The sequence below is a fragment of the Phocoena sinus genome, chromosome 17 (genome assembly GCF_008692025.1).
Source record: "Phocoena sinus isolate mPhoSin1 chromosome 17, mPhoSin1.pri, whole genome shotgun sequence".
Classification (NCBI taxonomy): Eukaryota; Metazoa; Chordata; class Mammalia; order Artiodactyla; family Phocoenidae; genus Phocoena; species Phocoena sinus.
Window position 1 is genome coordinate 78,051,594 of NC_045779.1, and position 24,787 is coordinate 78,076,380.

A 24,787-nucleotide genomic window follows, 5' to 3' on the forward strand; every position below is an offset into this window, starting at 1 on the left:
GCCCCGCGGGATGAGGCCGCTCCTCCCCCAGCAACTCCCCAGCCAGGCTGAAGATGGTTCCCATTGCAGGAAGGACAGGGAGGAATGAGGGAGGGAGGGAGGCTCGGCTGCTTGGACCCAAAGCCTTTTCTGGAATTGACAAAGGTGGTGACTGCTCTCTGCCCACGGGCTGCCTGGTCTGGAGGCAGCTCTGACCCTGGGACCCGGCCCCGCCCTACCCGGCCCCGCCCTACCCGGCCCCGCCCTACCCGGCCCCGCCCTACCCGGCCCCGCTGCCCCATCTCCAGGGAGCAGAGCGTGGTCCTGCACACGGTTCTGTGGGCATTGCAGGTCGTGGTGGTGACTCAGCTGGGCACGCTGGTGGGCTCAGGACAGGTGTAGCGTTGCAAGGCCAACACTGGGGGAGGAGTGGAGAGGGACGGGTCAGGCAGGCCCCGGACCTCCCAAGCCCTCTGACCAGAAGGCCCAGGTTTGAGGGGGACAGCTCCACCCAGGGTCCAGTCGCCCAGCGACCAAAACTCAGGGAAGATTCAAGAGCTTGGAGCTGGGGTGCCTGAGTCCGGAGGCCGATTATGCCCCTGGCCAGGCAGGGATGAAGCAGCTTTGGGAGCGCTGGGGAGGTGCAGGGAGGCGCAGGGAGACGGAGGCACTGGGGCCCCTGCAGTAAAGGGCCTGGCAGGGGCAGGTGGGTCACCCCTGGTGTCCTGATCAGCCAAGTGCAGGACCCGAAGGGCTGCAGAGGGGATCAGGGATCATCAAGGAGGCATATGGCACGCAGGGTGGGCCGGACTGGGCCCGGTGTGCCCGCTGTGGAAGCTTAACAAGGGAGGGGAGAAGAGCCACGGTGCAGTGAGAGCCAGGCCGGTCAGGGCACAGGCTGGTGGGGCGGCGGGGGGGCTTAGGGCACACAGGCTACTGCTCTTCCCTCCAGCCCCAGTGCCCGACCCCTACCATGGCAGCCCGGGCCGCCCGTGTGCACAGTGAGGCCCCTCCACCCCCGCTGACTCTTGCTGTGTCTCTTGGGATGACCTCAGTTTTCCCCTCTGGGAAATGGGCAGAGCCATCTGGCTGGGGCCCACCCAACCCAGCTCCTTTTCTGGTTGGGTGTGGGCGCCCAAGGGCCCGGGATGTCTCTCAGACCCCGAGTCTCCTGGTATGTCTGGTTTGCTTCCTTCTTCTCCACCTCCTGCTCCCCCAACCCCCAGGGCCTCCCTGGTGTCCGCAAGGCCCCTCCTGAGACTGCCCGCGCAGCGTGGCCCGGGAGCCAGGAGCACGGTTCTGACCCTGCCCGCCCGCCCCAGCGGAAAGCCCCTCTCTGGCGCCCGGTGCTGATGAAGGGCTGTTCTCCAGTGGGCACCCAGGGCCTTGGCCATAAACCCCCCTGCCAGTCTCAGCCCTGGGAAGACGCCCCTCCCCGCCACACCCCTCCTCACCCTGGCCCAGGTCGCAGGCGCCCCGTCTGCCCCAGAGCCCCTCCGTGCCTGGCCCACCCCACTCCCACCTCTCCCTTTGCACACCACATCTCCTCTGCCTCCCTGCTTTCTTCCTCTCCCTCCATCCCCCCAACCCCCCAGGCACTGCCCCCTCTGGCGGCCCCGCACCCCTCACCAAGATCACAGCCGGCAGCCAGCACCAGCGCCAGCAGCGCCAGCTGTGTCCCCTGAGTCTCGTCCCTGCAGCGCGCGGTCCCGGGCCTGCCCCGCGGGGATGGTGAATACCCACTGCAGCCACCAGACTGGTCAGCCGAGCAAATCAGGGGGACTGGTTTTCCCGTGGGTGGCAGAGGTACGGAGACCCGCCACCTGCCCACTGGGGCCCACCTGCCTCCACCTGGACACCCGCTCCTCTGTGGTCCTCCGCCGCCCCTGCCTGCCCCTTCCTCATTCCTCCGCCTCCCGCAGTCTGGGCCCCTCCCCGCACCCTCATGACCCCCCTCTTAGGATTGGGGATTCCTCACCCACCTCTGCAACTCCCTTGGTGGGGCTCTCTACCTTCTCCCCCCACCCCAACCCGAGACACCCCTGCACCTGAGGAAGACCCCCAGGCTACCTGGAAGGGAGCAGCAGAGGGTGAGGGCTCTCCTGCACCCTGACTCCTGCCTCTGTCAGGCACCTGTCTGGCCTGGGGTCCCCACTCCTTTCTCCAGGGTGGATTCCTGGTCTAGTGGTTCCGCGTTCGAATCCTCCCAGGGCGCCCCAGGCCCCAGCACCCAGCTACTTTGAGATGGTCACGTGGGACGTAGTGATGGGGAGATGGCCGCCAGGACCACCGGCCAAAATGTGCCCACAGGCTTAAGGGGACAAAGACAGGGCAAGTGCTGGGCCAACAGGAAGGCCCTGGAGGGTGGGAGGGGAAGGGGCAGGGTCGCCTGGGAATGCTAATCCTGGCATCCCCTGGAGGGGCAGGCACATCTGGATCAGGGCCCAGGGGGCTGCCCCTCAGGCAGGGCTCCCCTGGCCCAACTGCAGGTCACGAAGTTGACAGGCAGGCCCTTGCCCGGGGTTCAGATGGGGGAGATGTGGATTTGGGCCCTAGATTCAAGCGGCTCCAGGCACTGCTCCCCCTCCCCGCCCCAGGACGGCCTGCGCCTCAGCCTTGCCAGGTGTGCCCCACCTGTGACCCTGTCACCCCCTCCTCCAGGCCCCATGCTGCCGGAACACTCGCTGGGAGGGTAGGGGCGGGTTGTTGACAGGGCTGTGCGCAGATGCACTGGGGGTTCTGCTGCAGCCGCGTGAGACCCTGCATCTTCTACCAAAGGCTCCAGAGCTCACTCCCCTCCAGACTCCACTCCCACCCTTCCTGCGCCAGGGATGCCCTCCCCACCCCTGCCTCTCACTGTTGAAATTCTGTCTCGGGACCGCCCGCCTCACCTGGCCACCACCCCACAGCCTTTTCTAGCCTCCGGGCATCAGCTCCATTTGGCGTCTGGTCTTTGACCCCGAGACTGGGAGGGCCCATGTCCCCCTGGGCACTGGGTCGGGGGACACCCGGCCTTCCTTAACACCCAGAATGTGTCAGACACTCCGCCTGCTGGATCTTATTTTCCTCACTACAGCCAGCGATGGTACCCAGTGCTAATGGCTGGATGTTGGATGCAGAATGGGAGGCTCTAGCTGCGCGCTGACGAGCCGGTCATCCAGGGAGGCCTGGGCAAACGCCAAGACAGCAGCCGGGCCTGTCTGATTCTACTCTTCACCAGGCTGCCAGGCTTGAGGCTGGGTGCAGCTAATCCTGGCGGTGCAGACACCACCACGCACAGCCGAGCTCCCTCCTCGGGTCGAGCCCAATTCCTCTGCTGTGGCTGGCCCGGCCCACCGCCTTCCTGCCCTCAGACCCACGGCCCCCACCTGTTCTTTTCTTCCGTAACATACCTGGCCCTCGGGCATTGGCTCCTCCTAGAGTTTCTGCGTGACCCCTGCTGGGGAGACACAGGTTGCTCCCTACTGAGGGTGAGGAGACATGTGCCCCAGCCAGCGTCGGGGCTGCTCTGCTTAGGCTGCCTCCCTGCTAAGAGGTCTACATCCTTCTCGCTGTTTCTCCAGGAGCCTCCGGATCAGAGATCAGCGTGCGGCCAGGCTCAGGGCTCAACGTGGGGCCAGGCTCAGGGCTCAGAGTGTGACCAGCATCAGGGCTCAGCCTGTGGCCAGGGTCCGGGCTCAGCGTGGGACCAGGGCCAGGGCTCCGCTGCTCCGTCTGCCTGGCGTGGCCTCCTACCCAGCCTGCCTGTGGGGTTGTCTCCTCAGAGCAGGCTCTGTGGATCCGCAAGTAGGCCAAGGGGCTTCCCTCCCTGGGTTTCCACTTACCTGTGCCCCTCTTGTGTCCGGCAGAGCAGACCGAGCGCCCTTAAACCCATGTTTCTAAGATGTGAAGAACCTGCACAGACGGTGCGAAGGGCTCCTGGGGCTGCTGCCTGTTTCTTCTCTCTGCAGCACCAGTGGGGCGCCCTCATGGGTTATTCCCTGTCCTAGTGGGCACTCAGGCTGCTCAGTCTGTGCTCAAAACACTGCTGTGAGCGTCCCCCACTGCAGAGTCTTCACGGCCTTTAGCCATGAGCAACGGGACACACACACAGGGGCCAGATCAGTCCCTCGAGCACCGTGCCCTCCCTCACGGGCAGGGCCCCCCTGGTCCAGTGGTTAGGGCTTCTTACCCCACGTCCCTCCCATCCCAGGTGTTCGGGTGACCTCTCGGGAGCCTGCACTCAACAACACTCCAGGGACATCTTACAGCTTCCCAGACGGCACCTCCGAGAGGCTGCGCGATTCCCGCGAGGGCACACGGCGGGCCGTGTCCCTGCCGCCTTGGCGTCCTTGTCCTGCCATTATTTTGCTCGAGGATTTAAAATGCTACTTCCTTCATTCTGCTCCTCTCTGATTGGAAGTGTGGTTGAATGTCTTTTTCTTTGAACGTGCTACTCACATCCTTGCCCCTTCCTGTGGATTTGTAGTTTTCTTTGTATAGGAAAGGAATCCACCTCTTTTTCGCATAAAGCAAATGTTTGCCACCTTGTCTTCCTTTAGTTTTATGGCACTTCTCACGCATTTTTTAGATTTTTACGTCATCATGACTCTTTCTCAATCTGAATTTTGAGTCTTGTTTTTCCTAAAATGTTTTTTCTTTTTTTTCACCAGCTGTATTGGGTATATTTCACATACTAGGCAGTTCACCCATGTGAAATGTTTTTGGCATATTTAGAGATATGTGCAACCATCAGAGTCAGTTTTTGAATACTTTCATTGTCTCAAAAAGAAACCCCTACCCTTTGGCCGTCACCCCCAAACCCCCTGATGGGGGCCCCTGGGGGCGGAGGGTCACCTGGGTGGACCTGGTCCCCTCTCTCAGGCCTTCTTCTGGGCTGAGGCCAGTGGGTTCTCTCCCTGCTCTGCTCCTGACTTGCTGGACGCCTGGGTCAGGCTATGCCCCTCTGCTTGGCTCTCCCCACCTGGGCCAGGAGGGTGTGGCCAGCCCGCTCCGCACCCCCTACTCATGGGTGGCAATAGTGATACAGAGGCTGGAGCCTGCTGGGCATCTGGACTTGTGGGAGCATCCTCCAAAGCCCTTGCACTGGTGACACTGCAAGGCTTGGACTGCAGCCACAGGCGTAGGGACAGACAGATGGACGCATAGACACAGGGACAGAGCTGAGGGCAACTCCTGCACAATGGCACCGTCTCTTTCCACTCAGCAACGTCTCAGTGGACTCTCAGCACCCAGCAGGGCTCCCATGATCCCCTGGCCATAGGCTGAGCCGGGGGAGGGAGAGGAGGCTGCCCAGCCCCCGTGACCCAGCCCTGGCGGTGACAAGGGCTTTCTCTGCATTGAGCTCAGATTGCCCAGTCTTCCTGTCCTCATCCATCCACCCTGATGACGCAGGGGCAGTTCTCGGGGGTCATTGGTGAGGCCTGGGCCCCGAGCCTCACAGTCTTTTCCCACAGGGCAGAGACCCCCCCCTTCCCCAGGGTCCCTGCGAGGGGAGACGGTGGGCAGATCCCGGAAACAGTTGGGAAGGGGAGTGCCTGGCCTGGGCCGGGGCTGTCCAGATGCTTCCTCTGTCCGTCTCATTTAGGGCCATGGGGCTGGTGAGGCGGGTGTTGACCCAGATGGGAAAACAGGTGAGGGCTGGGGGAGTGGGCTGGTTGGGATTGGATCGGGAGGGCCCAGCTGGTCTTGTTCAAGCATCTGGGTGGGTGGAGATGCCACCCCAACACAGGGGTCGGTGGGGAGATGACGAGGCCAGGTGTGGGCAGCCCCATTTGGGGGCATGTCCCCGAGGAGCCCTCGAGCAGGCCTCAGGGGCAGATGCAGCCAGCGACAGTGGATGTGGGCAGAGCCAGAGAAGACTGCAGAGATGGGAGTGGGAAAACTGCCTCCAGAATAAGGCCAGACCGGAAGGGGAGCGGCCTGGATCCTCCCTGGGGGAGAGGCAGGGGGAAGGCAGGAGAGGGCGGGCCCAGGAGCAGCCAGGGGGGCGGGGTCACTGCTGGACGGGGAAGGCCTGTGCGGGTGGGGGAAGGAGGGGTCAAGCCAGGGGCAGGGCGCTGAGCGGTCCGCAGCTCTTGCAGGGACGAGGACAGGGTGAGGGCTCAGCTGATGAGCCCGCAGGTCCGGGGAGGGGCTGGGCAGAGGGTAGGAGCTGGTGGATGGGAGGGCCAGTGCCTCAGGAAAGGGGGTGCGGGGGCAGGAAGTGGGCTCCCCCAAGGTGGGAGTCACAGCTCAGTGGTGGCCGAGATCGGAGGGGCAGGCTTAGAGCAAGCGGGGAGAGCTGGAAAGGAGGTGGCCGTGACCCCTGGACTCACCCAGCTCCAGGTTCAAGGCAGCGGCCAGCAGGAGCCCAAGGAGCAGACTCATGTCCTCCTGGGGGAGGCCTGGCTCCCAGGGCGCCCGGGCTGCCGTCTTATACCAGCTGCTGCTCTGCCCCGCCCCAGAGGCCAGTGCAGCCGAGGAACTGGACTGGGGCCTGGGCAGCACGGGGGTCCAGCCTGGTCCCCAGGCTCGATGGCTGTGTGGCCTCCGGAGAGCCTCATTTAATTCCATAAACCTCTTTCCTGGTCCTCAAATGATACGATTGGGGATCACGTAAGGTGGCGTGACACACGATGAACCCTCAGCACACAGCCTCTGGCCTCCTGGGTGAACAGGAATGAGGGTCTGGCTCAGGCCTGGGGGCCAGGCCCTGGCCCTAAACATGCAAACAAAGCTTAGGGCCCGCCGAAACCAGAAGCTTCACCAGCACGGCCCCCTGCGGTGAGTTAGTGGAGCAGCTGCCCTCCGAAGAGCCACAAAGCACGGTCCTCGGCTTTCCCGTCTGTCAAATGGGCCTCCCTCCAGAAGTGGTGGTTCTGCACTGCCTACCCGCTGGGAGTGACGAGGGACCCTGGTCATGATCGTGACTGTATCGCAGGGCCCAGGACCTGTGGGTGTTTGCCCAGTGCTGGGGGGCGGGGAGCAGAAAGGCCCTTGGTATTGAGAGGCCCCATGATGGGTGAGAGCCCAGAAGGACCCTCCGGAGAGCAGGAGCCAGACTTTGTGGGGGCGATGCGCCAGCCAAGCCATTCTGCCAAAACAGGAGGTGCACCGTGGGGGGAGTGTGGGTGGCTGTCTGAAGGGGGCCAGCCCTGCCGGCCCAGAGGCCATTGTCTGCCCTGGCAGCCCGAGTGGCTTTTGTCCATCCCTCTATCTGGTGGGCCCCTGTGGGTAGTCGGTCTCAGACCCCGTTCCCAGGCAGAAAGGAAGAGCCGGTGCCAGGAGCTAGAAAGCTGGGCGGTGGGTGAGTTCCTGGGGTCCTACCTCCCCCACCAGCCCCGTCAGCCTTCCCCAGGGGGCCGCTGGGTGAGGTGGTAGGTCTGCCTCGCTCCCAGGGAACCAGAACCGGGGCCGCTCCCGTGAACCTTGGGAGTCTTCCTGCCTCGCCTGCCTGGCTCCCATCCCTCCCATGGGTCACCCCCTGCCCTGGACCAGGGCTGGTTCCGAGGTCAAGACTGGGCGACCCAGGGTGGGCGGGAGTCTAGGACAGACAGAGCCAGCAGGACCAGCAAACCAGCCCACAGGGTAGAGGTGAGCGCAGGAGGGGTGGCTGGTGGGACAGAAAGTCGACACACATATTCATCCGTTTATTCACTAGCTCGAGGAGGTGCAAACGAGACCTCTCTGGGAGGCCGTGTGAGGGAGGGGGGCCGTGGCCTGAAGTCGATGCCCATGCTGGGTAGGGTCAGGAAGTGGACGGAAAGGGCACCATCCATCCGTCTGTCCGTCCGTTCATCCATCTGTCCACCCGGTGCTTCCTGTGTGCCAGGCCCCAGACTGGGCAGTTACTGGCCCCACTGGGCAGCCTGGTGGGCGCTATTGTCCCCATTTTATCAGCAAGACAACAGAGGCTCAGAGGTGTGAAGGACAAGCTCCAGATCAGCCCGAGGGATAGGATCCAACAAAATTTGGGGGAGGGGGAGAGATGAAAGAGAGCTCTCACTTTCTTTTCACCTTTCTCAGAGGTTTGGAATCATGAAAAAAATACACGTTCATCACCACAAATCAGCTGTTACAAAGGGAGGTGAGAAGCTCCCAGGGCGAGAAGCTCCCAGAAGCTGATTTGTAACACCACAAATCAGCTGTTACAAAGGGAGGTGAGAAGCAGCTGTCCAGCCTCCCCTCCGCACGTCCGTCTGCACCGGGGCCGCAGCTGTGTTCCAGGCAGATGGACAGCCCAGGAGTCCGTGGAGGTGCCGCCACACAGTCAAGCAGCCGCTCCTGAGACAGGCAGGCTGCTTCCAGATCTGAAAGGCCGCGAAGAGCCGCGGGGAAGAGCCTGGGCCTCTCCGCCTGCTGACCCACGATCCTGACACAGGTGGGGAAGGGGTCTGGGCCAGGCGAGCTCGGAGTGCCTGGTACCCCTCTGCCCTCCTCTGTGCTATTCCACCCCTGGCCCAGCACCCAGACACAGGGCTGGATGGCCTGACTCTGTCTTTCATGGCTTCTCAAACCTCCTGGTGCTGATTTTCTCCTTTCCTGACCCTAAGCTGTTGCAATGATTTCACATGCTAAAATCCTCTTAAATTTATAAACCCACCTTCTCAGCTTCCCCTTCCTCTCCCAGCTGATGGGAGAAGCGACTGCAGGGTGGGGCAGGGGTGCAGTGGGGGCGGGGGACAAGAAGTCCCACCTGGCTTGGGCAACTACTTCACCTGTGCCTCAGTTTCCTCATCTGTGAAAGGGGCATGATAACGGCTCCTACCTTGCAGGGTTGTCTTGCAGTGCTTAGAGCCACAACTGCAGGGAAACGGGCAGATGTTAGTCACTAACCTCATGGACAGTCAGTTGGGACAAGTTGACTTGTTTGATTTCCAAGGGCACTACTGGTGCGATCCCCTGATTTTGCAGTGCCACACGCTTCCCACTAGGGGGCCCGGCCAGGGCGTGAGCATAACACGTTAGGTGTGTCTGAGTTTCGACCACAGCCGGGCCAGGCAGAACCCAGTCTGTGGAGGTGGGATGGGCAGCATGGTCCGCGGTGCTGGGGGCAGTGCCATGGGTACTGGGATGGGACCAGGTCAGGGTGGAGGAGGGTCGGACAGATGGAGGCAAGAGGCAGGTGTGAGAAGCTCCCCCAACACCAAGCACGCCCAGCTGCTGGATCCCTGCTCTCAGTGACCCCAGAGCCCACAGGGGGCCAGGCAGGGCTCTACTCCATCCCCGCCAGGACAGGACGGAGGGAGGGAGGGAGGGAGGACCCGATCTAGCCGAGGAGCCACCGGACCCAGGACAGAGTGCTTGCACAAGCAGGGCAGTGACGGTGCTTCCCAGACCTCTCCTGCTGAGTCAGGAGGGCAGTCTGCCCAGGGCTGCCCTCCCTCCCAGAAAGCATCTGGAGGTGCCGTGGCCCCGCAGCCAACTCTGCGGGGAGTGTGGTCACTTCCCTGAGATGGACCACTCCTGGGAGTCTTTGGGTGGAGGAGCTGGGGGTGGGGTCTGGCTTCCCCCCAGCCTCCCCCAAGGAGGGGCTCACACCACACTGGGCATCAGGGGGAGGGGCCACCTGGACGGCTGTCTGGGGTTCGGTCCTTCTGCTTATTGGCCCTCCGGGAAGCCTGACCCAGGCCTGCCTAAGGACCGGATACCCTGAGGTCTGGCGGTCCCAGAGGGAAGCTCTCAAGAGGGAATTTCCAGCACAGGTCCCCCTGACAGGGGCCATGCTTAGGGGCCAAGGGCTTCTGAGTTCCAGGGACAACCCCCCACGTGGGCACCTGACACCATCCTGCACACTTGGGCCGTGCCAACCTGAAGGGGCTCCTTGGCCCCTCCCCGGACACTGGAGCTGGGGGCACTGGTCAGCTGAGGAGGCCTCAGGTGCCGTGTGACCCCGGGCACAACGCTGCACATCGACTGGCCTCACTGAAAGGAGGGCCCGGCTCCCCGGGCCACCCGGATCCAGAACAGCAGACGCTGGGCAGACCGGGCTTCCCCGAGCTGGCCGATGGCGGGGCTCACCTAGGGTGGGTGCCTTTTTTTTTTTTTGCGGTACGCGGGCCTCTCACAGCTGTGGCCTCTCCCGTTGCAGAGCACAGGCTCCGGACGCGCAGGCTCAGCGGCCATGGCTCACGGGCCCAGCCGCTCCGCGGCACGTGGGATCTTCCCGGACCGGGACACGAACCCGCGTCCCCTGCATCGGCAGGCGGACTCTCAACCACGGCGCCACCAGGGAAGCCCAGGGTGGGTGCCTTTTAAATGATGCCCTTTCTTGGGTCTCTGGGGGGTCCCAAGGCCCAGCTTGACTGGGGGCACCTGAGAGCCACTCCCTGAGCTGAGGCTGGAGCGCTCCAGCCGGAGCGGAGCTCCCGCCCTCCCCGTGGGCAGAGTCAGAGGTCGAGGGGCCCGCGAAACCCTTTGGGGCCAAGGCCGGCGCACCCAGCACTCGTTCAGTCGGGATCCTGCTGCCGCCCGGATAGCAGTCAAGCCGCTGCGAGGGGCGAGGGGATCCCGGCTGCGCGGGGAGGGAGCGCGGCCCTTTGCATCCTTCTTTCCCAAACCGTCCTCCCCTCCTCCCCCGGACCTCCCCTCTCCCTCTTCCCTCCCCTCTTTTCCTGACCACAGTCCCCTCCCTTCCCCGACCCCTCCTCCCCTCCTTCCCCGGACCCTGCCTTCCCTTCCCCTCCCCTCCGGCGGACCGAGCCCACCCCCGCCCGGCGCGGCCCCAAGCGTCCACCAGAGGGCGCCCCGCTCCGGTTCAAGGATGCACCGCCCCCGCCCCCGCCCCCGCCCTGGCGAATCCTCGGCGCCCCAAACACCCGCCCCCCGTAAAGAGGCGCGCTCCGCCAGGGCCTGCTTAGGGCTGAAGGCCAGGCTTCGGCTGGCTACCTCTCTGCTCCCTTCCCTCCTGGCCCAAAATAGTACTGGGATCAGCTCTCAAGCTCGACCAAATATAGCCTGGCCTCTCCAGGCTCAGGCCTCGCGCAGCTCCAGTGCTGGGTCTGGAGGGGCCTCACGGGCCTCTTTAGGCTGACCCACTTCCTCCCCTGCCAAGGGCTGCCTAGACACGAGGGGACGGCCGACGGGGGGCGGGGGGCACAGGGCTTCCCCGATCGGCCTGCCATGCCACACCTGCCCTGGGCAGCCCTCCTAGGACCCTGGAGAGCCTTCTTCCTAGGACTGTTCCCCACCCCCTGGGTCCCTAATCTCCCCTCCCCCTCCAGCACACTTACAGGGCAGACGCAGAGGTCCCCTTCACGTCAGTGTTCGCCGGCCAACTGAAGATCCCCCATAAACAGCACACCGTGCCCACACCCCCATCCTGAGACAGAGGAGGGGGCTGAGACAGAGGAGGGGGCTGAGCTGCCCCGTCAAAGCCAGATGCCTTGGGAGGTGTGGTCCCACATCGGCCTTCTGAAAACAACAGGTCATGACCTGGAAGCAGACCCCCAGGTAGCTGGGGGAGGTCAAGGGTCCTCTTGCAGACACTCCTGGATGTGGCTGGGGCGGGGGGGGGGGGGGGGGGGGGGCGGTTCTGGGGCGGGCGGGGCGTGGGTGCGCAGGGGGAGAGGGTGGGACCGTGCTGCTCCGCACTTTGCCCTTGAGTGAGTCTGTGGAGGGCGGGACGGGGCTTTAGAGCAGACCCCAGAGGGTGGCCAGGAGTACAAGGGCCAGGGTTGCAGGGGCTGCGAGGCCAGCGCCATTACAGAGGTCGTACTGGCAGCAGGAAGTGGTGGACGCGTGCTTGGAGTAGCCATCGTACACGGTCTCAAAGCAGCTGGGCACGCACGACTTGCTCACCTTCATCCTGGTTGGGGTGTAGTCTGCAGAGGGATGGGGAGGTGGGCCAGGACCCTGAGGGGGCCAACCCCAGCATGCAGGGCCATTCGGCCAGGTTCCCCTAAGCCAGGAGCTCCCAGAAAGGATCCTGGGGCAGGTGGGAGCCTCCCTCCTCAGCTCCCGCACACTCCCCCACCCGCCACCGCGCCCCCCAGGCAGGGCCGTGAGGGGCATCCCAGCAACTCACAGGTGCGCGTGGTCATGCAGTAGGTGACCATGGCCGGGCAGCGCATGGGGTTGAAGCAGTTCTCGCCATTGTAGGCGCACACGTGGCAGTCCAGAGCCTGGGCTGGGGGCCGGGGGCCGGGGCCGGAGGGAGACTGGGGTCAGAGAACAGCGAGAGGCCCCCTCCTCCAGCCCATCAGCCCCCTGGTCCCGTCAGCCTCCCCAGGTCAGAAGAGCCGGGAGGAGAGGTGGTCACTGGGATTTCCGCCCCCACCCCCTCCAGCCTGCCTGCCCCCAAAGGTGGGTCTGTCCATCCCTCTGTTCTCCCTCCATCTTACCCACAGGCAGGCCCACCAAGGCCACCAGGAACAGGGCGAGCACGGGCACCATGGCCGGAGGTGAGAGGGCAGAGTGGGAGCAGGGAAGAGGAAAGCAGCTGGTCTTCGATTCAACTCAGGCCAGGGCTGGGGCAGGGCAAAGAGGGGGTGGGACAACCCCCTGCCCTCTGGGAGCTCCTGGTCGACTGGAGGCGCTATAGCCCTGCACAGAGGGGGATGAGGACAGGTGGTCACAGCAGGGCCTGAGGGACCCACAGGTTTGGGCGGAGGAGTCCCCCAACTCAGCCTGGGAGTCAGGGAAGACTTCCTGGAGGAGACGACACGAATGAGATGAGAAGGAAGCAGGGGTGGGGGGCCAAGGGGAGGCCAGAAGGCTGGAGGGGCTTTGAATGCCAGGCCAAACCCACAGTCTACCAGGGATGGTTGATGCAGGGGCCCAGGAGCTTGGTATCCAGCCCTCTCCCACCCAGGGCCCTGGGGCCCCAGGGGTGGGTCTATCCTCACTGCTACCCCTACCCTTTGCCCCTGGCGTGTCCCCGCGTGGGCCCCCCCAACTTCCTGACACTTTCAGGGCCCAGCTAGGGGCCCCTCTCCCGGAAGACCTCCAGAACCCTGCCTGGGGTTTTGAGTCAGTACTGCAGAGCTCAGGCCTTGCACAGGGGCCCAGCGCCGGGTCTGGAGGGGCCTCAGGGGCCTCTTTAGGCAGAGCCACTTCCTCCCCTGCCAAGGGCTGCCTAGACACGAGGGGACAGCCGACGGGGTGGGGGTGGGCACAGGGCTTCCCCGATCGGCAGCGGACTCTGTCCAGCCTGTGGGGGAATGTGCTTTGATGCACTCCAGGAGGGCACTTGGGCAAGACAAGAACTTCCCAGTCTGGATCTGCTGTTTGGGGCGGAGATGCCCACTCTCTCGGAAAGGGTCTCGGGGGGTGTCTGGAGCACGACTCCCCTCCCCGCGCGGAGGGTCCCCGCCTCGGGGAACTAAGTTAGACCCTCCCGTTCCCGAGAACAACAAATCCATCTTCCATGACCCATTTTCCGGGCGTGCACCTCGAGATGTCGAAGGTCTGAGCAAGCCCGGGCCTGCGGCTCCAGCTCCTCCCGCCCCCTCCCGGAGAGCCCCGCCCCCAAGACTGCGGTCCCAAGTTCGGGCGGCTGTCGGGTGGACCTCAACCATGACCTTCACCACCATGAGCCCCCGTTGCGCCTAGGACTCACCCCTCGCCGGCCCTGCGAGCCCGGGTCTGACCGTGCGTCCGTCCTTGAGCCCCGCAGTGCCCACGCCGCGCCGCCGCCCCGCGGCAGAGCCGCCCATCGCGCGTGACCTCACCGCAGGCCCCGCCCCGCCCCGCCCGCGAGTTCGTCCTTCCCGCGGAGGGCCAACCGCGCCCAGACCTAGGCCCCCGCAGTGACACCCGCGCTACCCTCAGACGCACGTGCACCTCGCGATGGGGCACGGGGACAGAATCTTCTGCCCCTCCCTCCCTCTCCCTGCTTCCGCCCGCCGCCCTTCGCCTACTCACCCCCGTGCTGCTAGTCAGCCCCGCGCCCCTTCTTCCTTTAGCCCAGTTGTACAGGGATGTTAGCGGAGCTGCGGCGAGTGCCGGGGGTGGGGGGGGGGGAGGCGCTGATTTCTGGATCCGGCTTCTGGGTCCCCACGTGGCCCCGCTTTACCTGCTGTGTGACCTGGGCAAGTTACCTAGCGTCTCTGGGCCTCGGTCCCCACACCAGGTCCCTCCTAACAAAGCGTAAAAGCAAGCCTTGAAAGAAGCCCATTGTTTCATGGACCCCCTTCCACGGTAATAATAATGTTTAAGGCAAAATTTAAGATTTTCATGGGCCCTAAATTTTTTTTTTTTCTAATGTGAGGGAAAAAAATGCAACATTTTCTTTGACCCTCAATTTTATTTTTCTTTAAAAGAGTTGAACCACTTTGGGGACCCTAGGCCCTGAGCCTCCAGAGCGAAGTGGGCACTCTCCCTGGACAGACTGGGATGGTTGGTCACGCTATTTGCCAAATAGTCCCTGAGAGGCCTCAGGGTGCCAGGAGTTGGAGATAAAACGGGCAAACATTCCCAAATATTCTTGCGGTCATGAAGCTCACACTCTAATGGGGCATATGCTGTGGGCTTCAGCATCGGGTCATGATGAGTTAACAGCAACTGGAGTTTCCGCCTGCCTTTAAACAACTGAAAAATGGGGCAAAATAAATGAAGCCACGGTTCTCGGAGGTCGCACAGCAGGCAGCGGGGGCCGTGACCCTGGAGGTGGGGGAGACAAAGGAGCTGCAGGCCACAGAGCAGGGAGGGGAAACCCAGACAGAGCCCGGGACGCTCTGACTGAGGAGAGGAGAGTTCAGGGAAGCCAAAGCAGCTGGATCTCACTGGGCAGAGAGGAGAGAGCCGTCCCCTCTCCAACCCACAGGGCTGGGGAGGTCAGCAGAGGGCGCCTGTGTCTTCAGCTGAGGGCCCATCAGTGCACACATTTGAGGAACCAACCCCAAGATGTGGAAGGAGCAGGCACAAGGGTTCCCAGAGCTCACACGGGGCTGGAGGAGAAACCTCGTGTCAACTAAAAAAAGTACAAACCCGCACAACCTAAAAGTCTTGAGTTAATATTTTACTTGGGGACCCTACGGAGGACTACAGCCCAGGAGACAGCCTCTCGGCTCTGAGGAACTGGTCCAAGGAGGTAAGGGAGGAGCCGGGACATACAGGAGTTCTTGCTGGGAAAAAACAAACAAATGTACTCAAACATCAAAAGATCACTGCTAGTCACAAAAAGCAGACATCGCAAGTTAATGATTTTAGTGCTTTTCTCTGTTCGGGAAGATGCAAGAGTCTGGGCTCATTGAAATTATTCCTTTGATGTGCATCTTAGCTATTTAGGGCAAGTATCCTGCTTGCCTCTATCCTGAATTCCCCTCAGGGAAACTATAAACTCATGGAACCCAGAAATTCAATGAACCTCAAGCACAAGAAATTGAAGAAAACTATACCAAAGCACATCGTGATCAATTGCTTAAAACCAGTGAAGCCCACAGCATATGCCCCATTAGAGTGTGAGCTTCATGACCGCCAGAATATAGGGGCTTCCCTGGTGGCACAGTGGTTAAGAATCTACCTGCCAGTGCAGGGGACACAGGTTCGAGCCCTGGTCCGGGAAGATTCCACATGCCATGGAGCAACTGGGCCTGTGCTCCACAGCCGCTGAGCCTGCGCTCTAGAGCCCGTGAGCCACAACTACTGAGCGCATGCTCCTAGAGCTCGTGCTCCACAATTAGAGAAGCTGCTGCAATGAGAAACCCATGCACCGCAACGAAGAGTAGCCCCCGCTCGCTGTAACCAGAGAAAGCCTGCACACAGCGACAAAGACCCAACGCAGCCAAAAATAAATTAAATAAATAAATTTAAAAAAAAAACAGTGATAAAGAGAAACCACTAAAAGCAGACATTGTGCAATGCACAAGAAGAGAAGGACGCCAGCAGATTTCTTGTCAGAAACAGTACAAGCCAACACAGTGAAGCAATATTTGAAATACCAAAACACAAAAACAAAACAAACAAAAAACTTGGAATTATATGCCCCCCAAAAACATCTCTGAAAAGTGAAGGGGAAATAAAGATATTTTCAGACATGCAAAGGCAAAAAGAATTCTTTTCTAGAATTAAAAAAAAAAGTAAAGAAAGAGCAAGAAAAGAAAAATCAAAGAGCTCTACTTAATAAGGTAACAAAGGAGATAAAATGGAATCACAGGGAGTAATCTGGTCATTGACAAGAATGCAGAAAAAGAGGGGAAAGGAAAAAGAACAAGTGGGACAGAGAGAAGACAGAAGGCAGGGTGAGAGAGTTAAACCCATGACGCCTCTAATCACACTGAAAGGTCCAAACACCCCAACTAGGAAGCAGAGGTGGTCAGATTAAATAAAACGAGAAAGAGCCATGTCTCTGCTGCCCTCAAGAAGTCCACTGTACATGTAAGATCACATGTAGGTTAAAAGGCAAAGCACGGAGGAAGAGACACCAGACTCACAGTAATTAAAAGAAAGCAGGAGTGACCACACTCATATCAGACAAAGTGGATTTCAGAGCAAAAGATATAGCCAGGAATAAAGAAGGATGTTACATAATGATAAAAGGGTCGGTTCATTAAGGGGACATAGCAATCCTAAATGTTTATGCACCTAACAACTGAGTTTCAAAGCACATAAAGCCAAAATACCTGATAGAACAAAAAGAAGAAAAAGAAAATTCATGATTCCAGCCAGAAATTTCAACACTCCTTTCGTAGAGAATTTTTTTTTTTTGGCTGCACTGGGTCTTCGTTGCTGCATGTGGGCTTTCTCTAGTTGTGGTGAGTGGGGGGGCTACTCTTCGTTGCAATGCACGAGCTTCTCGTTGCAGTGGCTTCTCTTGTTGCGGAGCATGGGCTCTAGAGCGCAGGCTCAGTAGTTGCGGCGCATGGGCTTAGTTGCTCCGCAGCATGTGGGATCTTCCCAGACCAGGGCTTGAACCCGTGTCCCCTGCATTGGCAGGTGGATTTTTAACCACTGCGCCACCAGGGAAGCCCAACACTCCTTTCTTAAGAGCTCATAGAAGTCAACGGAAAATGAATAACGATAAAGGAGACTTGAACAACACTACCAGCACATGTGACCTGCTTGATAAGTACAGAAAGAGAGCCCGTTCTTTTCAAGGACACACAGAATATTAATCAAGATAGGCCTATTGTGGGCCATAAAATAAATCTCAACAAATTTACAGGGATTGAAATCCTACAAATTATTTTCTTGGGCTACAATGGAATTAAATCAAGAACAGAAAAATAAGATCACCAAATATTTAGAAACTGGGCAACACATTTCTAAATAACTGGTGGGCTAAAGGAAAAATTTTAAAGGAAATTAGAAAGTATTTCTAACTGAATGAAAATGAAAACACAATATATCAAAGTTAGTGGATGCAGCTAAAGCAGTGTTTAGAAGGAAAATTTTGGCACTAACTCTTGTATGAGAAAAAATAAAGTTCTCGACATAATGGCCTATGATCCCACCTTCAGAAACTAGAACAAGAGTAAATCAAACCCCACATAAGCAAAATAAAGGAAATGATAAAAATAAGAGCAAAAAAACCAAGGAAATAGAAGAAGAAAATCAATAGAGAAAATCAATCAACTGGCAGTCATCTTGGAATTGGCCGCCAGTGGTCTGGTCAGCGTCATCTTGATTGTTTTAAGTACAGTTAAATCTTCGTTTCCAGGGTTGGTTTGTTCCCATTTCTTTGAGGCCAGTTCTCAGAATTGTGGCCGCTTATGTCATGGCTACAGCCTGGTCCTCATGTAGTTAACTTCTTCCACCTGGTGGGGATTTCGAACCTGGGGCCCAGGTGGCCTCGGTGTCCCTTCAGGGATGGCTGCTCTGCGGAGCCTTCCCTGACCCCGTGTGGCGGCCTCCTCCTCCTTCTGCCCCGGAAGTTTGCTGACTGCACCCCTGGCTTCCAGGTGGGGGTGAGGGGTCTTCTCCGGAGTTTGGCACCAGGAGGCACTTTCCTCCCTGGCTCCAGCTGGCCCAGCTCAGAGCACCCTCCCCTCTCCGGAGGCGGATGTCCCTGACCCCCCCACCTCTTGATTCAAATCCCAGCCACACGGCCGGCCTGCTGTGGGATATCCCGAGGACTCGGGATGGTCCGCGCCCTGTGCGTCCCCGCCCGTCTCTCCGACCGCAGTGGCCGCGTGTCTGATCCGGCCTTTCCACTCCCTGCCCCGGGTGCCGGGTGCCGTGGGCACAGAGTGGGCTCTGAGGGAGGGGAGAGGCATGCCCCCTTGGCAACTCCTCCCAAGGCCCGGCTCTCCGGTGGCCACCGGGGTGGCGCGCTGGTCCTCGGAATATTCCCGTCGCAGCAGGAGCTACGGTCGGATCGCAGCCCACGGGGGCGCGGAGCGGGAGAGACCTGCCGCGGGCAGAGGGTGTTGCTCAAGGTCACCTGGTAGGACAAGGTGGGACCCGGGCGAGCCTGGGCAGGCGGGGCTTGGCCGTGAGGGGTGGGGGAAGGGCTGGCAGGGTGGGCGGGGCGGCCCTGCAGGGAGGGGTTCCACCGCGTGGTCTCCGGCAGGCTGGTGGCTGCCCGGGGAAGAGCTATGGCCTCGCATCACTGCTCCACTGACAGACTTCTGCCGGCGCGCCTACTCAGGCCTCCCCCAGGAGGGCCCTCCTTGTCTGGGGCTGCAGAGGAGGTGTCTGGGGAGGGTCGTGTCCCCTCCGGGGGTGAAGGGTGATGGTGCCCCTCCAGGCGTCATGCACGCTGCCAAGACTGGCCCTGGGTGACAAACCCTGGGACTTGGGGGCCTGTGTGTGTGGATGGCTCCTCCCCACCTCCTCTACTCCCGGAACTAGCACAGACATGACCACAATGGTTTGCAACCATTTATTCCGGTGCAGGGCTTTGGGTAGAAAAATAAACGGAAACCAAACAGAACGAATATGAAGCCTGAAGGGAGCCGAATGCCTCCTGTCCCCCCTCCTCCCCTCGCTGCTCAGGGAGGGGCGTCCTCTTGTGCTGGGGGAGGGGCGGCTCCAAGCCAGCAGCTCTTCGTGCCGCACCACCGCCCTGCACTAGACCTTCCAGGGGAGCCCCCAGCCAGGGTGTCTGAGCCCCCATCCTGGCCAGGGAGAAGAGGGGGTGGGGCCCCGGTCCCGAGGGTCACAGGCTGGCGGCCCAGGTGAGGGCGAGGAGGCCCAGGGCCAGCGCCAGGCCGAGGGGGGCGCTGGTGAGCAGGGCGCGGGCGGGCGCAGCGCTCTGCAGACTGTCGTTGCACAGGTCGCCCCTGCAGCACAGGGTGGCCGAGGACCCCCTGCTGACTTGGCCCTGCAGGTTGTGGGTGGGCGTGCACGACTCGGCGCAGTCCTTCTCCACCAGGTTCCCAGATAGGGGCTCCACTGGGGACGGGCGGGCGAGGTCAGGCCAGGCACCGCCTCCGACCCCCAGGGCCTCCCAAGTACCAGTTCCCAGCGTCCATCGCCACCGTGACCGGTCAGTCACCGAGATCACTCCCACCATCCTCCCCAGGGATGATCCTCCAAGCCCTGGGGCACCGGGACAGAGCCCTGGAGTGTCCTGCAGGGGCCCCTTTCCCCTCCCCCAGATCGCTCACCCTTGGTCACCGTCTTGCAGAAGTTTGAGTTGACTGAGCAGACCTGAGGTTTCTCACAGTTGGTGGAGCTTGTGCATACGTGACACCGGAGAGCCTGGGCTGGGGGCGAGGGTGTAGGGGTTTCAGCAGGCCCCAGGGAGACCTCCCAGGGAGACAGGGATGCCTGGGTTTACTGCCAGAAAAGACTCCTCCTGGACAGAGCCCTCTGTCACCCCTACCCTAGACCAGTCGCCTCTGAGGCTCCTGGGCCCCGCCAGGGTCCAGGTCTCGCACACAGCCTCAGGAGGCAGGAGGTGGCAGTTCCTGTCTGCTGGGGCCCTGGCACCCCACCCGGAGGAGCTGTCCAGTGCCGGGCATCCCTAGAGGACCAGTGAGGGGGTGGCCAGTATGAGGTGCACTGAAGACCCTTCCCCAGGGGCATCAGAGGCTCTGGGATTTGCTAATAGTGGCTCACAGGACCTGGCTGCAGTCCCCACCCTGGGGGCTGTCTCCTGGTGGGGAGCCCACGGTGAGGACCTGAGGCTGCGTTGGGGTCCCGGAGGCCGTCAGGTTGACCATGCTGAGCCTACGGGGGGGGGGGGAGGGGGAAGGGTGACCCAGGAGGGCCCTGGGCCCTGGAGAGGGGGATGAGGGGCTGAACCCTGGGTATCTGTCTTTCCCCAGGAGAGGCATCTCAAGACAACTCCCAGCATCGCTCCCTCTCAGAATGTCTGATTCTTGGGGTTGATTTTCTGATTCTGAAATATTGTTAAGTCTGTGATCCCACAAAATTAAGATGAGGGGTTCACTTTGTTCTAGGGTTCACAACGCCAAGGTTCTCCGTGCCTAGAAGTGAGCAACTCCAGGCTTCCAGGGTCCGGCTCCCCACTGCCCCCAGCCCCCAGCCCCCAGCCAGCCCCTCACCTGGCCCAGAAGCCACAGCCAGGGCGGCAAGGAACAGCAGGGCTGTCTTCATCTCGGGGCGTTCCCGGGGCAGTGGGAGCCCCTCCTCTCTGGAGGCCTTATAGCTGGGACCGGTGCTGGTGGGAGGGTAGGGGCGGGGACCTGCCCCTTCCGGCCTGGCCCAGCGAGGCACACCCCTGCCCTGCCAGCTGGAGGGATCTCTGCCCGCGCTCCACCACTGCCCCCCACCACCCCCCACCGCCTGCCCTTCTCTGGGCTGTGGACAGCGGCCTCAGCTGGCTCTGCCGCCTGCCTCCTCTCTGTCCTCTGCCCAGCTCTGGTCACTTTGTCTTTGACCTTCTACTTTGTCTCTGACTTCCACCCTCAGATAAGGTCACAGAGTCCCAAGCCTGTGTGGTTGCCCTGGGGATGCCCAGTGCTGTGCTCGGGGCCGAGGGGCGTGGTGCAGGAGGAGGTTCAGGCCCTGCCTTCTTGGGCTCCCGGGGGCTCTGGGTTGCTAGGTTGACCCCCAGGGGTCCTGGGGAAAAGACCCTAGGGAAGTGAAGTGTTCACTAAGATGTCTGGACCTCGGGAGAAGGGGAGAGAGAAGCCCTCGGGGCAGGGACGTGGATGCCAGATGTACCTGCGGAGAGGTGAGCACCGCCGGGGTGAGGGATGTGAAGTCCAGCGGGGCCTGGGGCTTCGGAGGAGGGGCAGGGGCTGGATGCTGGGGAGGCGGTGGTGTGGAGGCAAAGACTCAACCCCCCGTCGTCTCCACCGCCCCTACCTGCCATCTTTCCAGGCCCCAGGTCCCCTCCTCGCCAAGTGCTCCCTCCGCCATGCTCCAGCCCGGCCCTCCTCCAGCAGCTGCCTGCGTCCTGCCTTGTGACAATTGCTCTGCATGTCTGCTTTGGTCCTGAAAGGCAGTGTGCTCTTCCAGGCCAGGCCTAGGGTCCCGCCCGGTGCGGGGTTCGGCTGGGGGCTGCCGGGCAGATCCCGCCGCACCTTCCCCCTCCGGCACTGCTCACAGGAGGGACTTGGGCCTCTGCGTGTAGGCTCCCCCTTCCCTTGTCCCTCTCCCCACAGGTTTCCCTGTCTGCTTGCTGACCCTGGGACCCCACTACTTCTCCGATGTGCCCGGCAGACCCTGCTGGGAGGTGCGGGTGGGACCCGCAGAGGCAGGCTGTGATGACGCTGACTGGGGCCGGGGCACCGATGGAGGTCGGCCCTGGGCCGCTGCCAGCAGCCGAACCTGCCGGTGGACATCCCCCTGAGGGTCTGGTGGGGCAGCGCCTGCTGTGGGGATCTGGGCCAGCCTAAGGCTCTTTGGAGCAGAGGCTCAGGACGGTCAGGTCTGGGCTACAGACCCCTGGCCTTTCCTCCTGGCAGGCCCCCAGGCAAGCTGGCTTCTGAGCTGGGCCTCACCTCCTCCCTGCCGAGTCAAGGGTGCATATCGTGATGCTGGGGGGCCAAAGAGGTGTGCCCACCCTGAAGCAGTCACTGGACCTGCAAGACCTGCACGATGGTGGAGGGGTGGTGTTGCGGTGCCTTCCAGGATCCTGGGGGGCACAGGGAGGGGGCGGGCAGGAGCCCCCGAGGCAGCCCCGCATCAGCCGCCTGAGCCCGCAAAGGCTGCCTGTCCTACTGGCTGGTCCCTGGGGCTGGTTTAAGGCAGCTGGGGTCTGGATTGACAAGGCAGGTGACGTGGGGGTCCCTGGGCCCTGATCCAGAGAGAGAAAGTCACCCTGAGCTCCAAGGCCTCCCTCGGAGTGGGAGGGATGGTGCCCAGGAGGCCCTGGGAAGCAGGGCACAGGGCTCAGTGACAGGGTGGTAACTAGCAAGGGGTGGCAGATGGCAGGTGGGGAGTGGTGACTACTTGGGCCAAGGGTTATGGAAGCTGCTGGAAAAATAGCTTTGGGGGATTGGATTTCCTGCCGGGCCCGGTGGCGCTGCAGGATCCAGGGATGTCGGGCCGACTGGGAGTGGAGGTCTGGGCGTGAGGGAGCTGGGCAGCGGGCTCCCTGCACGTGGGGCTGGAGGGGGCCCTGTACCCCCGATCCACCTCCGTGAGGCACCTCAGGCTGTTACGTGGCTGTGTGCCCTGGTGGCAGGGCTAGACACTGGAGCAGAGACGGCAGCTGGTCCTGTTCTGTGGGAAGGAGGCCTTTGCCCCAGCAGGGCTGCCCACGAGGACGCGAGCTGCCTCTCCTGGGGCTTCCTAGCAGAAACGTCAACCCCAGATACACTTTACTTGTGGGAGAAAGTGGGTGATTCCAATGACTGGAGCTCTCAGAGAACTGGGAGTTATCAGGACGGTGCAGTCGGGGAGGGCTTCCTGCAGGCAGTGCTCTGGCCACCACGGTCTTAGAGGCCGGGTTCAGGGGAGAGAGGAGCCCTGAAGCTCTTCCCCTACCAACCCCTTTCACCGGTGAGGAAATAAGGGCCAGAGAGGGCCGGGCTGGCGCCAGGTCATCCGGGAGTGGGGCAGAGACTGGCTTGTTTCTGTCACCACTGACCCCTCCTTCCCTTCGCCCTCACATGCTGGAGAGAGCAGCTGCTTTCCAGAACCCGAGCCCTCCTATCAGCCTGGGTCCCTAGACCTGACTGTACCAGCAGGCGTGACGCCCAGGAGAGGCCTTGGAGGGAATACTACCCCCTACACCCACCCCCAGCCCTGCCTGCTCCCTGAACTCAGCTGGCCAGGAAGCCAGACGCCAGGACAAGCCCAGGCCTCTGCCTGCAGCTGAGGTTCTCCTGCCCGGGCCCTCTCCCTGCACCTTGCCTTCCTGCCCTCTCCCCCTCGTCTCAGCCTGGGCATGGGAGAGGGGCAGGGCCACTGGGGTTACACAGAGCAGGAGTGTGGCCCAGAGAGGGAAGTGCCTGGCTCAGCGTGGCACAGCAGGCCCCCAGGCCTGCCCGGGCTGAGGGTGGGCACCTCCAAACCTCAGGCCGGGACAGGCTTCTTCAGCTCAGGTCACCATAAGGGCAGCCCCGGCCCCGACTATACCCCCAAACTTTCCTCCACCTCGAGGTACCCCATTCACCCCCTCCTTCATTCCTTCAACAGAGTTTTAGAAGGACTCAGCACGTACCAGGCACAGAGGGTGCAACGGAGACTGAACGAGGAGAGACAGGGTCCAGGCTTCAGGGCCCCCTGACTAGCCGGGGAGATGTCGAGGGGGTGGACACGTGATGCTCTGTGTGTACCCCACGTGACCATGATTATCAGGGAGGCCGAGGGACCCAGGGGGCCTCTCCCCGGGGGGGAGTGGGGAAGGGCATCCCGGCAAGGCAGCCAGGGTCTGGCTCAGGGGCCGTGCATGGCCTTGGGGGTCATGCTCCCGTTCTGTCTCTCTCCTTCCCCAGCTGGAGTGAGGTGACTTCCCCTGAGCCAGGCAGCGGAGTGATCCAGGGTCTCCCTTGGGCCTGCTCTGTTCCTGTAAGTCACACACCTGCACGCATACGGGGCCTCCCTCAGCTGACATACAGAGGGCAGGGCCTTGCCCAGGGTCACCCAGTCAGTGAGTGGGAGCCAGAGCTGGGCCTGGCCCCCCAGCATGGGGCTCTGACCCTCACCCTGGCCTCTCCACTCATCCTTCCTGGTGCGGGAGAGTTGCCTTTACACCCAGGGCCGCGGGCCTAGATGTAGGTCTCTCTCACCAACTGCCCAGGGCCTGACGTGGCCCCATCCATCCTAGATCATCCCCTGGGGCCCTGGCCACCAGCTGCCCTTCTCCAGAGACACCTTCTCCCCATCGCTGGGCGAGGCTTCTGGGTGCAGTTAATATCCTTGGGCTGGGCTGGGGGCTGGGGTCCAAGGCCGGCTCTGCCCCTCCGCTGGCCTCTCATACATGCGGGGCCCCTCTTTCCTGCTCTGCCAGACCAAAAATCCAGGGAGTAGCTACGTGGGCAGCCCTTCCCTGCCTGGAAGCACAGCCTGTTGCCAGGAGTGGCTGGGCAGGAGCCCTAGGAGAGGCCTCACAGGAGCCCTGCTCACAGCAGCTCCTAGGGCCAGCACTGGGCACCTCTCCACGGAGACCCACGTGGGCCCCGACCATCAGCTTCTCTGGCTGTGTCCCTGAGGACACTGGGACTTGGAGATCTGGGTGATGAGGGAGAAGCCCTCAGGTGTGAGCTGCGTCCTTCCATGAAGGCATGGGTATAGGTTCTGGGGTAGTGACCACGGGGCCCTTCTCACTTTCCACCCTCACTTCTCTGTCCTCACTTGCTCCCAACACCTACCCACCCATCCACTCGTCTATCCATCATGCACGCATGCATCCATCCACCCATCCATTACCCATCCATCCATCCTGGGTGTGGGTACAGCCCCGGGGCAGGGAGGTGGGTCCCAGTCTGGGCCTGCCAGCAGCTCATGACTACAATCCCAGGGGCTCAGGGGATCAGAGGGTTTGTGCCGTCATAACTTCAGATGTTATGTAAGAAGGGAGCAG

General features: G+C 61.7%; 2 protein-coding genes across 8 annotated transcripts; both read right to left on the bottom strand.

The window, feature by feature from the left end:
* Positions 1-7,597: 7,597 nt before the first annotated feature.
* Positions 7,598-13,613, bottom strand: LOC116742633 (ly-6/neurotoxin-like protein 1). Of its 7 annotated transcripts, none has more exons than XR_004346526.1 (7): positions 13,520-13,613; positions 12,303-12,504; positions 11,987-12,088; positions 11,761-11,783; positions 11,193-11,281; positions 9,982-10,153; positions 7,598-8,763 (listed from the first exon to the last, which is right to left on the bottom strand). XR_004346526.1 is itself a non-coding variant. In XM_032610404.1 (7 exons), exons 2-7 carry the CDS (start codon positions 12,352-12,354, stop codon positions 8,029-8,031), a joined length of 543 nt encoding a protein of 180 aa, XP_032466295.1. In that variant the 5' UTR covers positions 12,355-12,504; positions 13,520-13,613; the 3' UTR covers positions 7,598-8,028. The 7 variants fall into 7 exon arrangements, 5 of the variants coding, with proteins under 5 accessions (XP_032466295.1, XP_032466293.1, XP_032466296.1 ...); XR_004346525.1 differs by having other exon boundaries at positions 11,193-11,416; XM_032610404.1 differs by lacking the exon at positions 9,982-10,153 and having other exon boundaries at positions 7,598-8,270; positions 8,729-8,763.
* A 5,115-nt stretch (positions 13,614-18,728) lies between these two features.
* LY6D (lymphocyte antigen 6 family member D) lies at positions 18,729-20,474 on the bottom strand. Its single transcript, XM_032610221.1, has 3 exons — positions 20,355-20,474; positions 19,452-19,550; positions 18,729-19,236 (listed from the first exon to the last, which is right to left on the bottom strand). The coding sequence occupies exons 1-3, from the start codon at positions 20,404-20,406 to the stop codon at positions 19,001-19,003; spliced, it is 387 nt and encodes a 128-aa protein (XP_032466112.1). The 5' UTR covers positions 20,407-20,474; the 3' UTR covers positions 18,729-19,000.
* Positions 20,475-24,787: the final 4,313 nt, after the last annotated feature.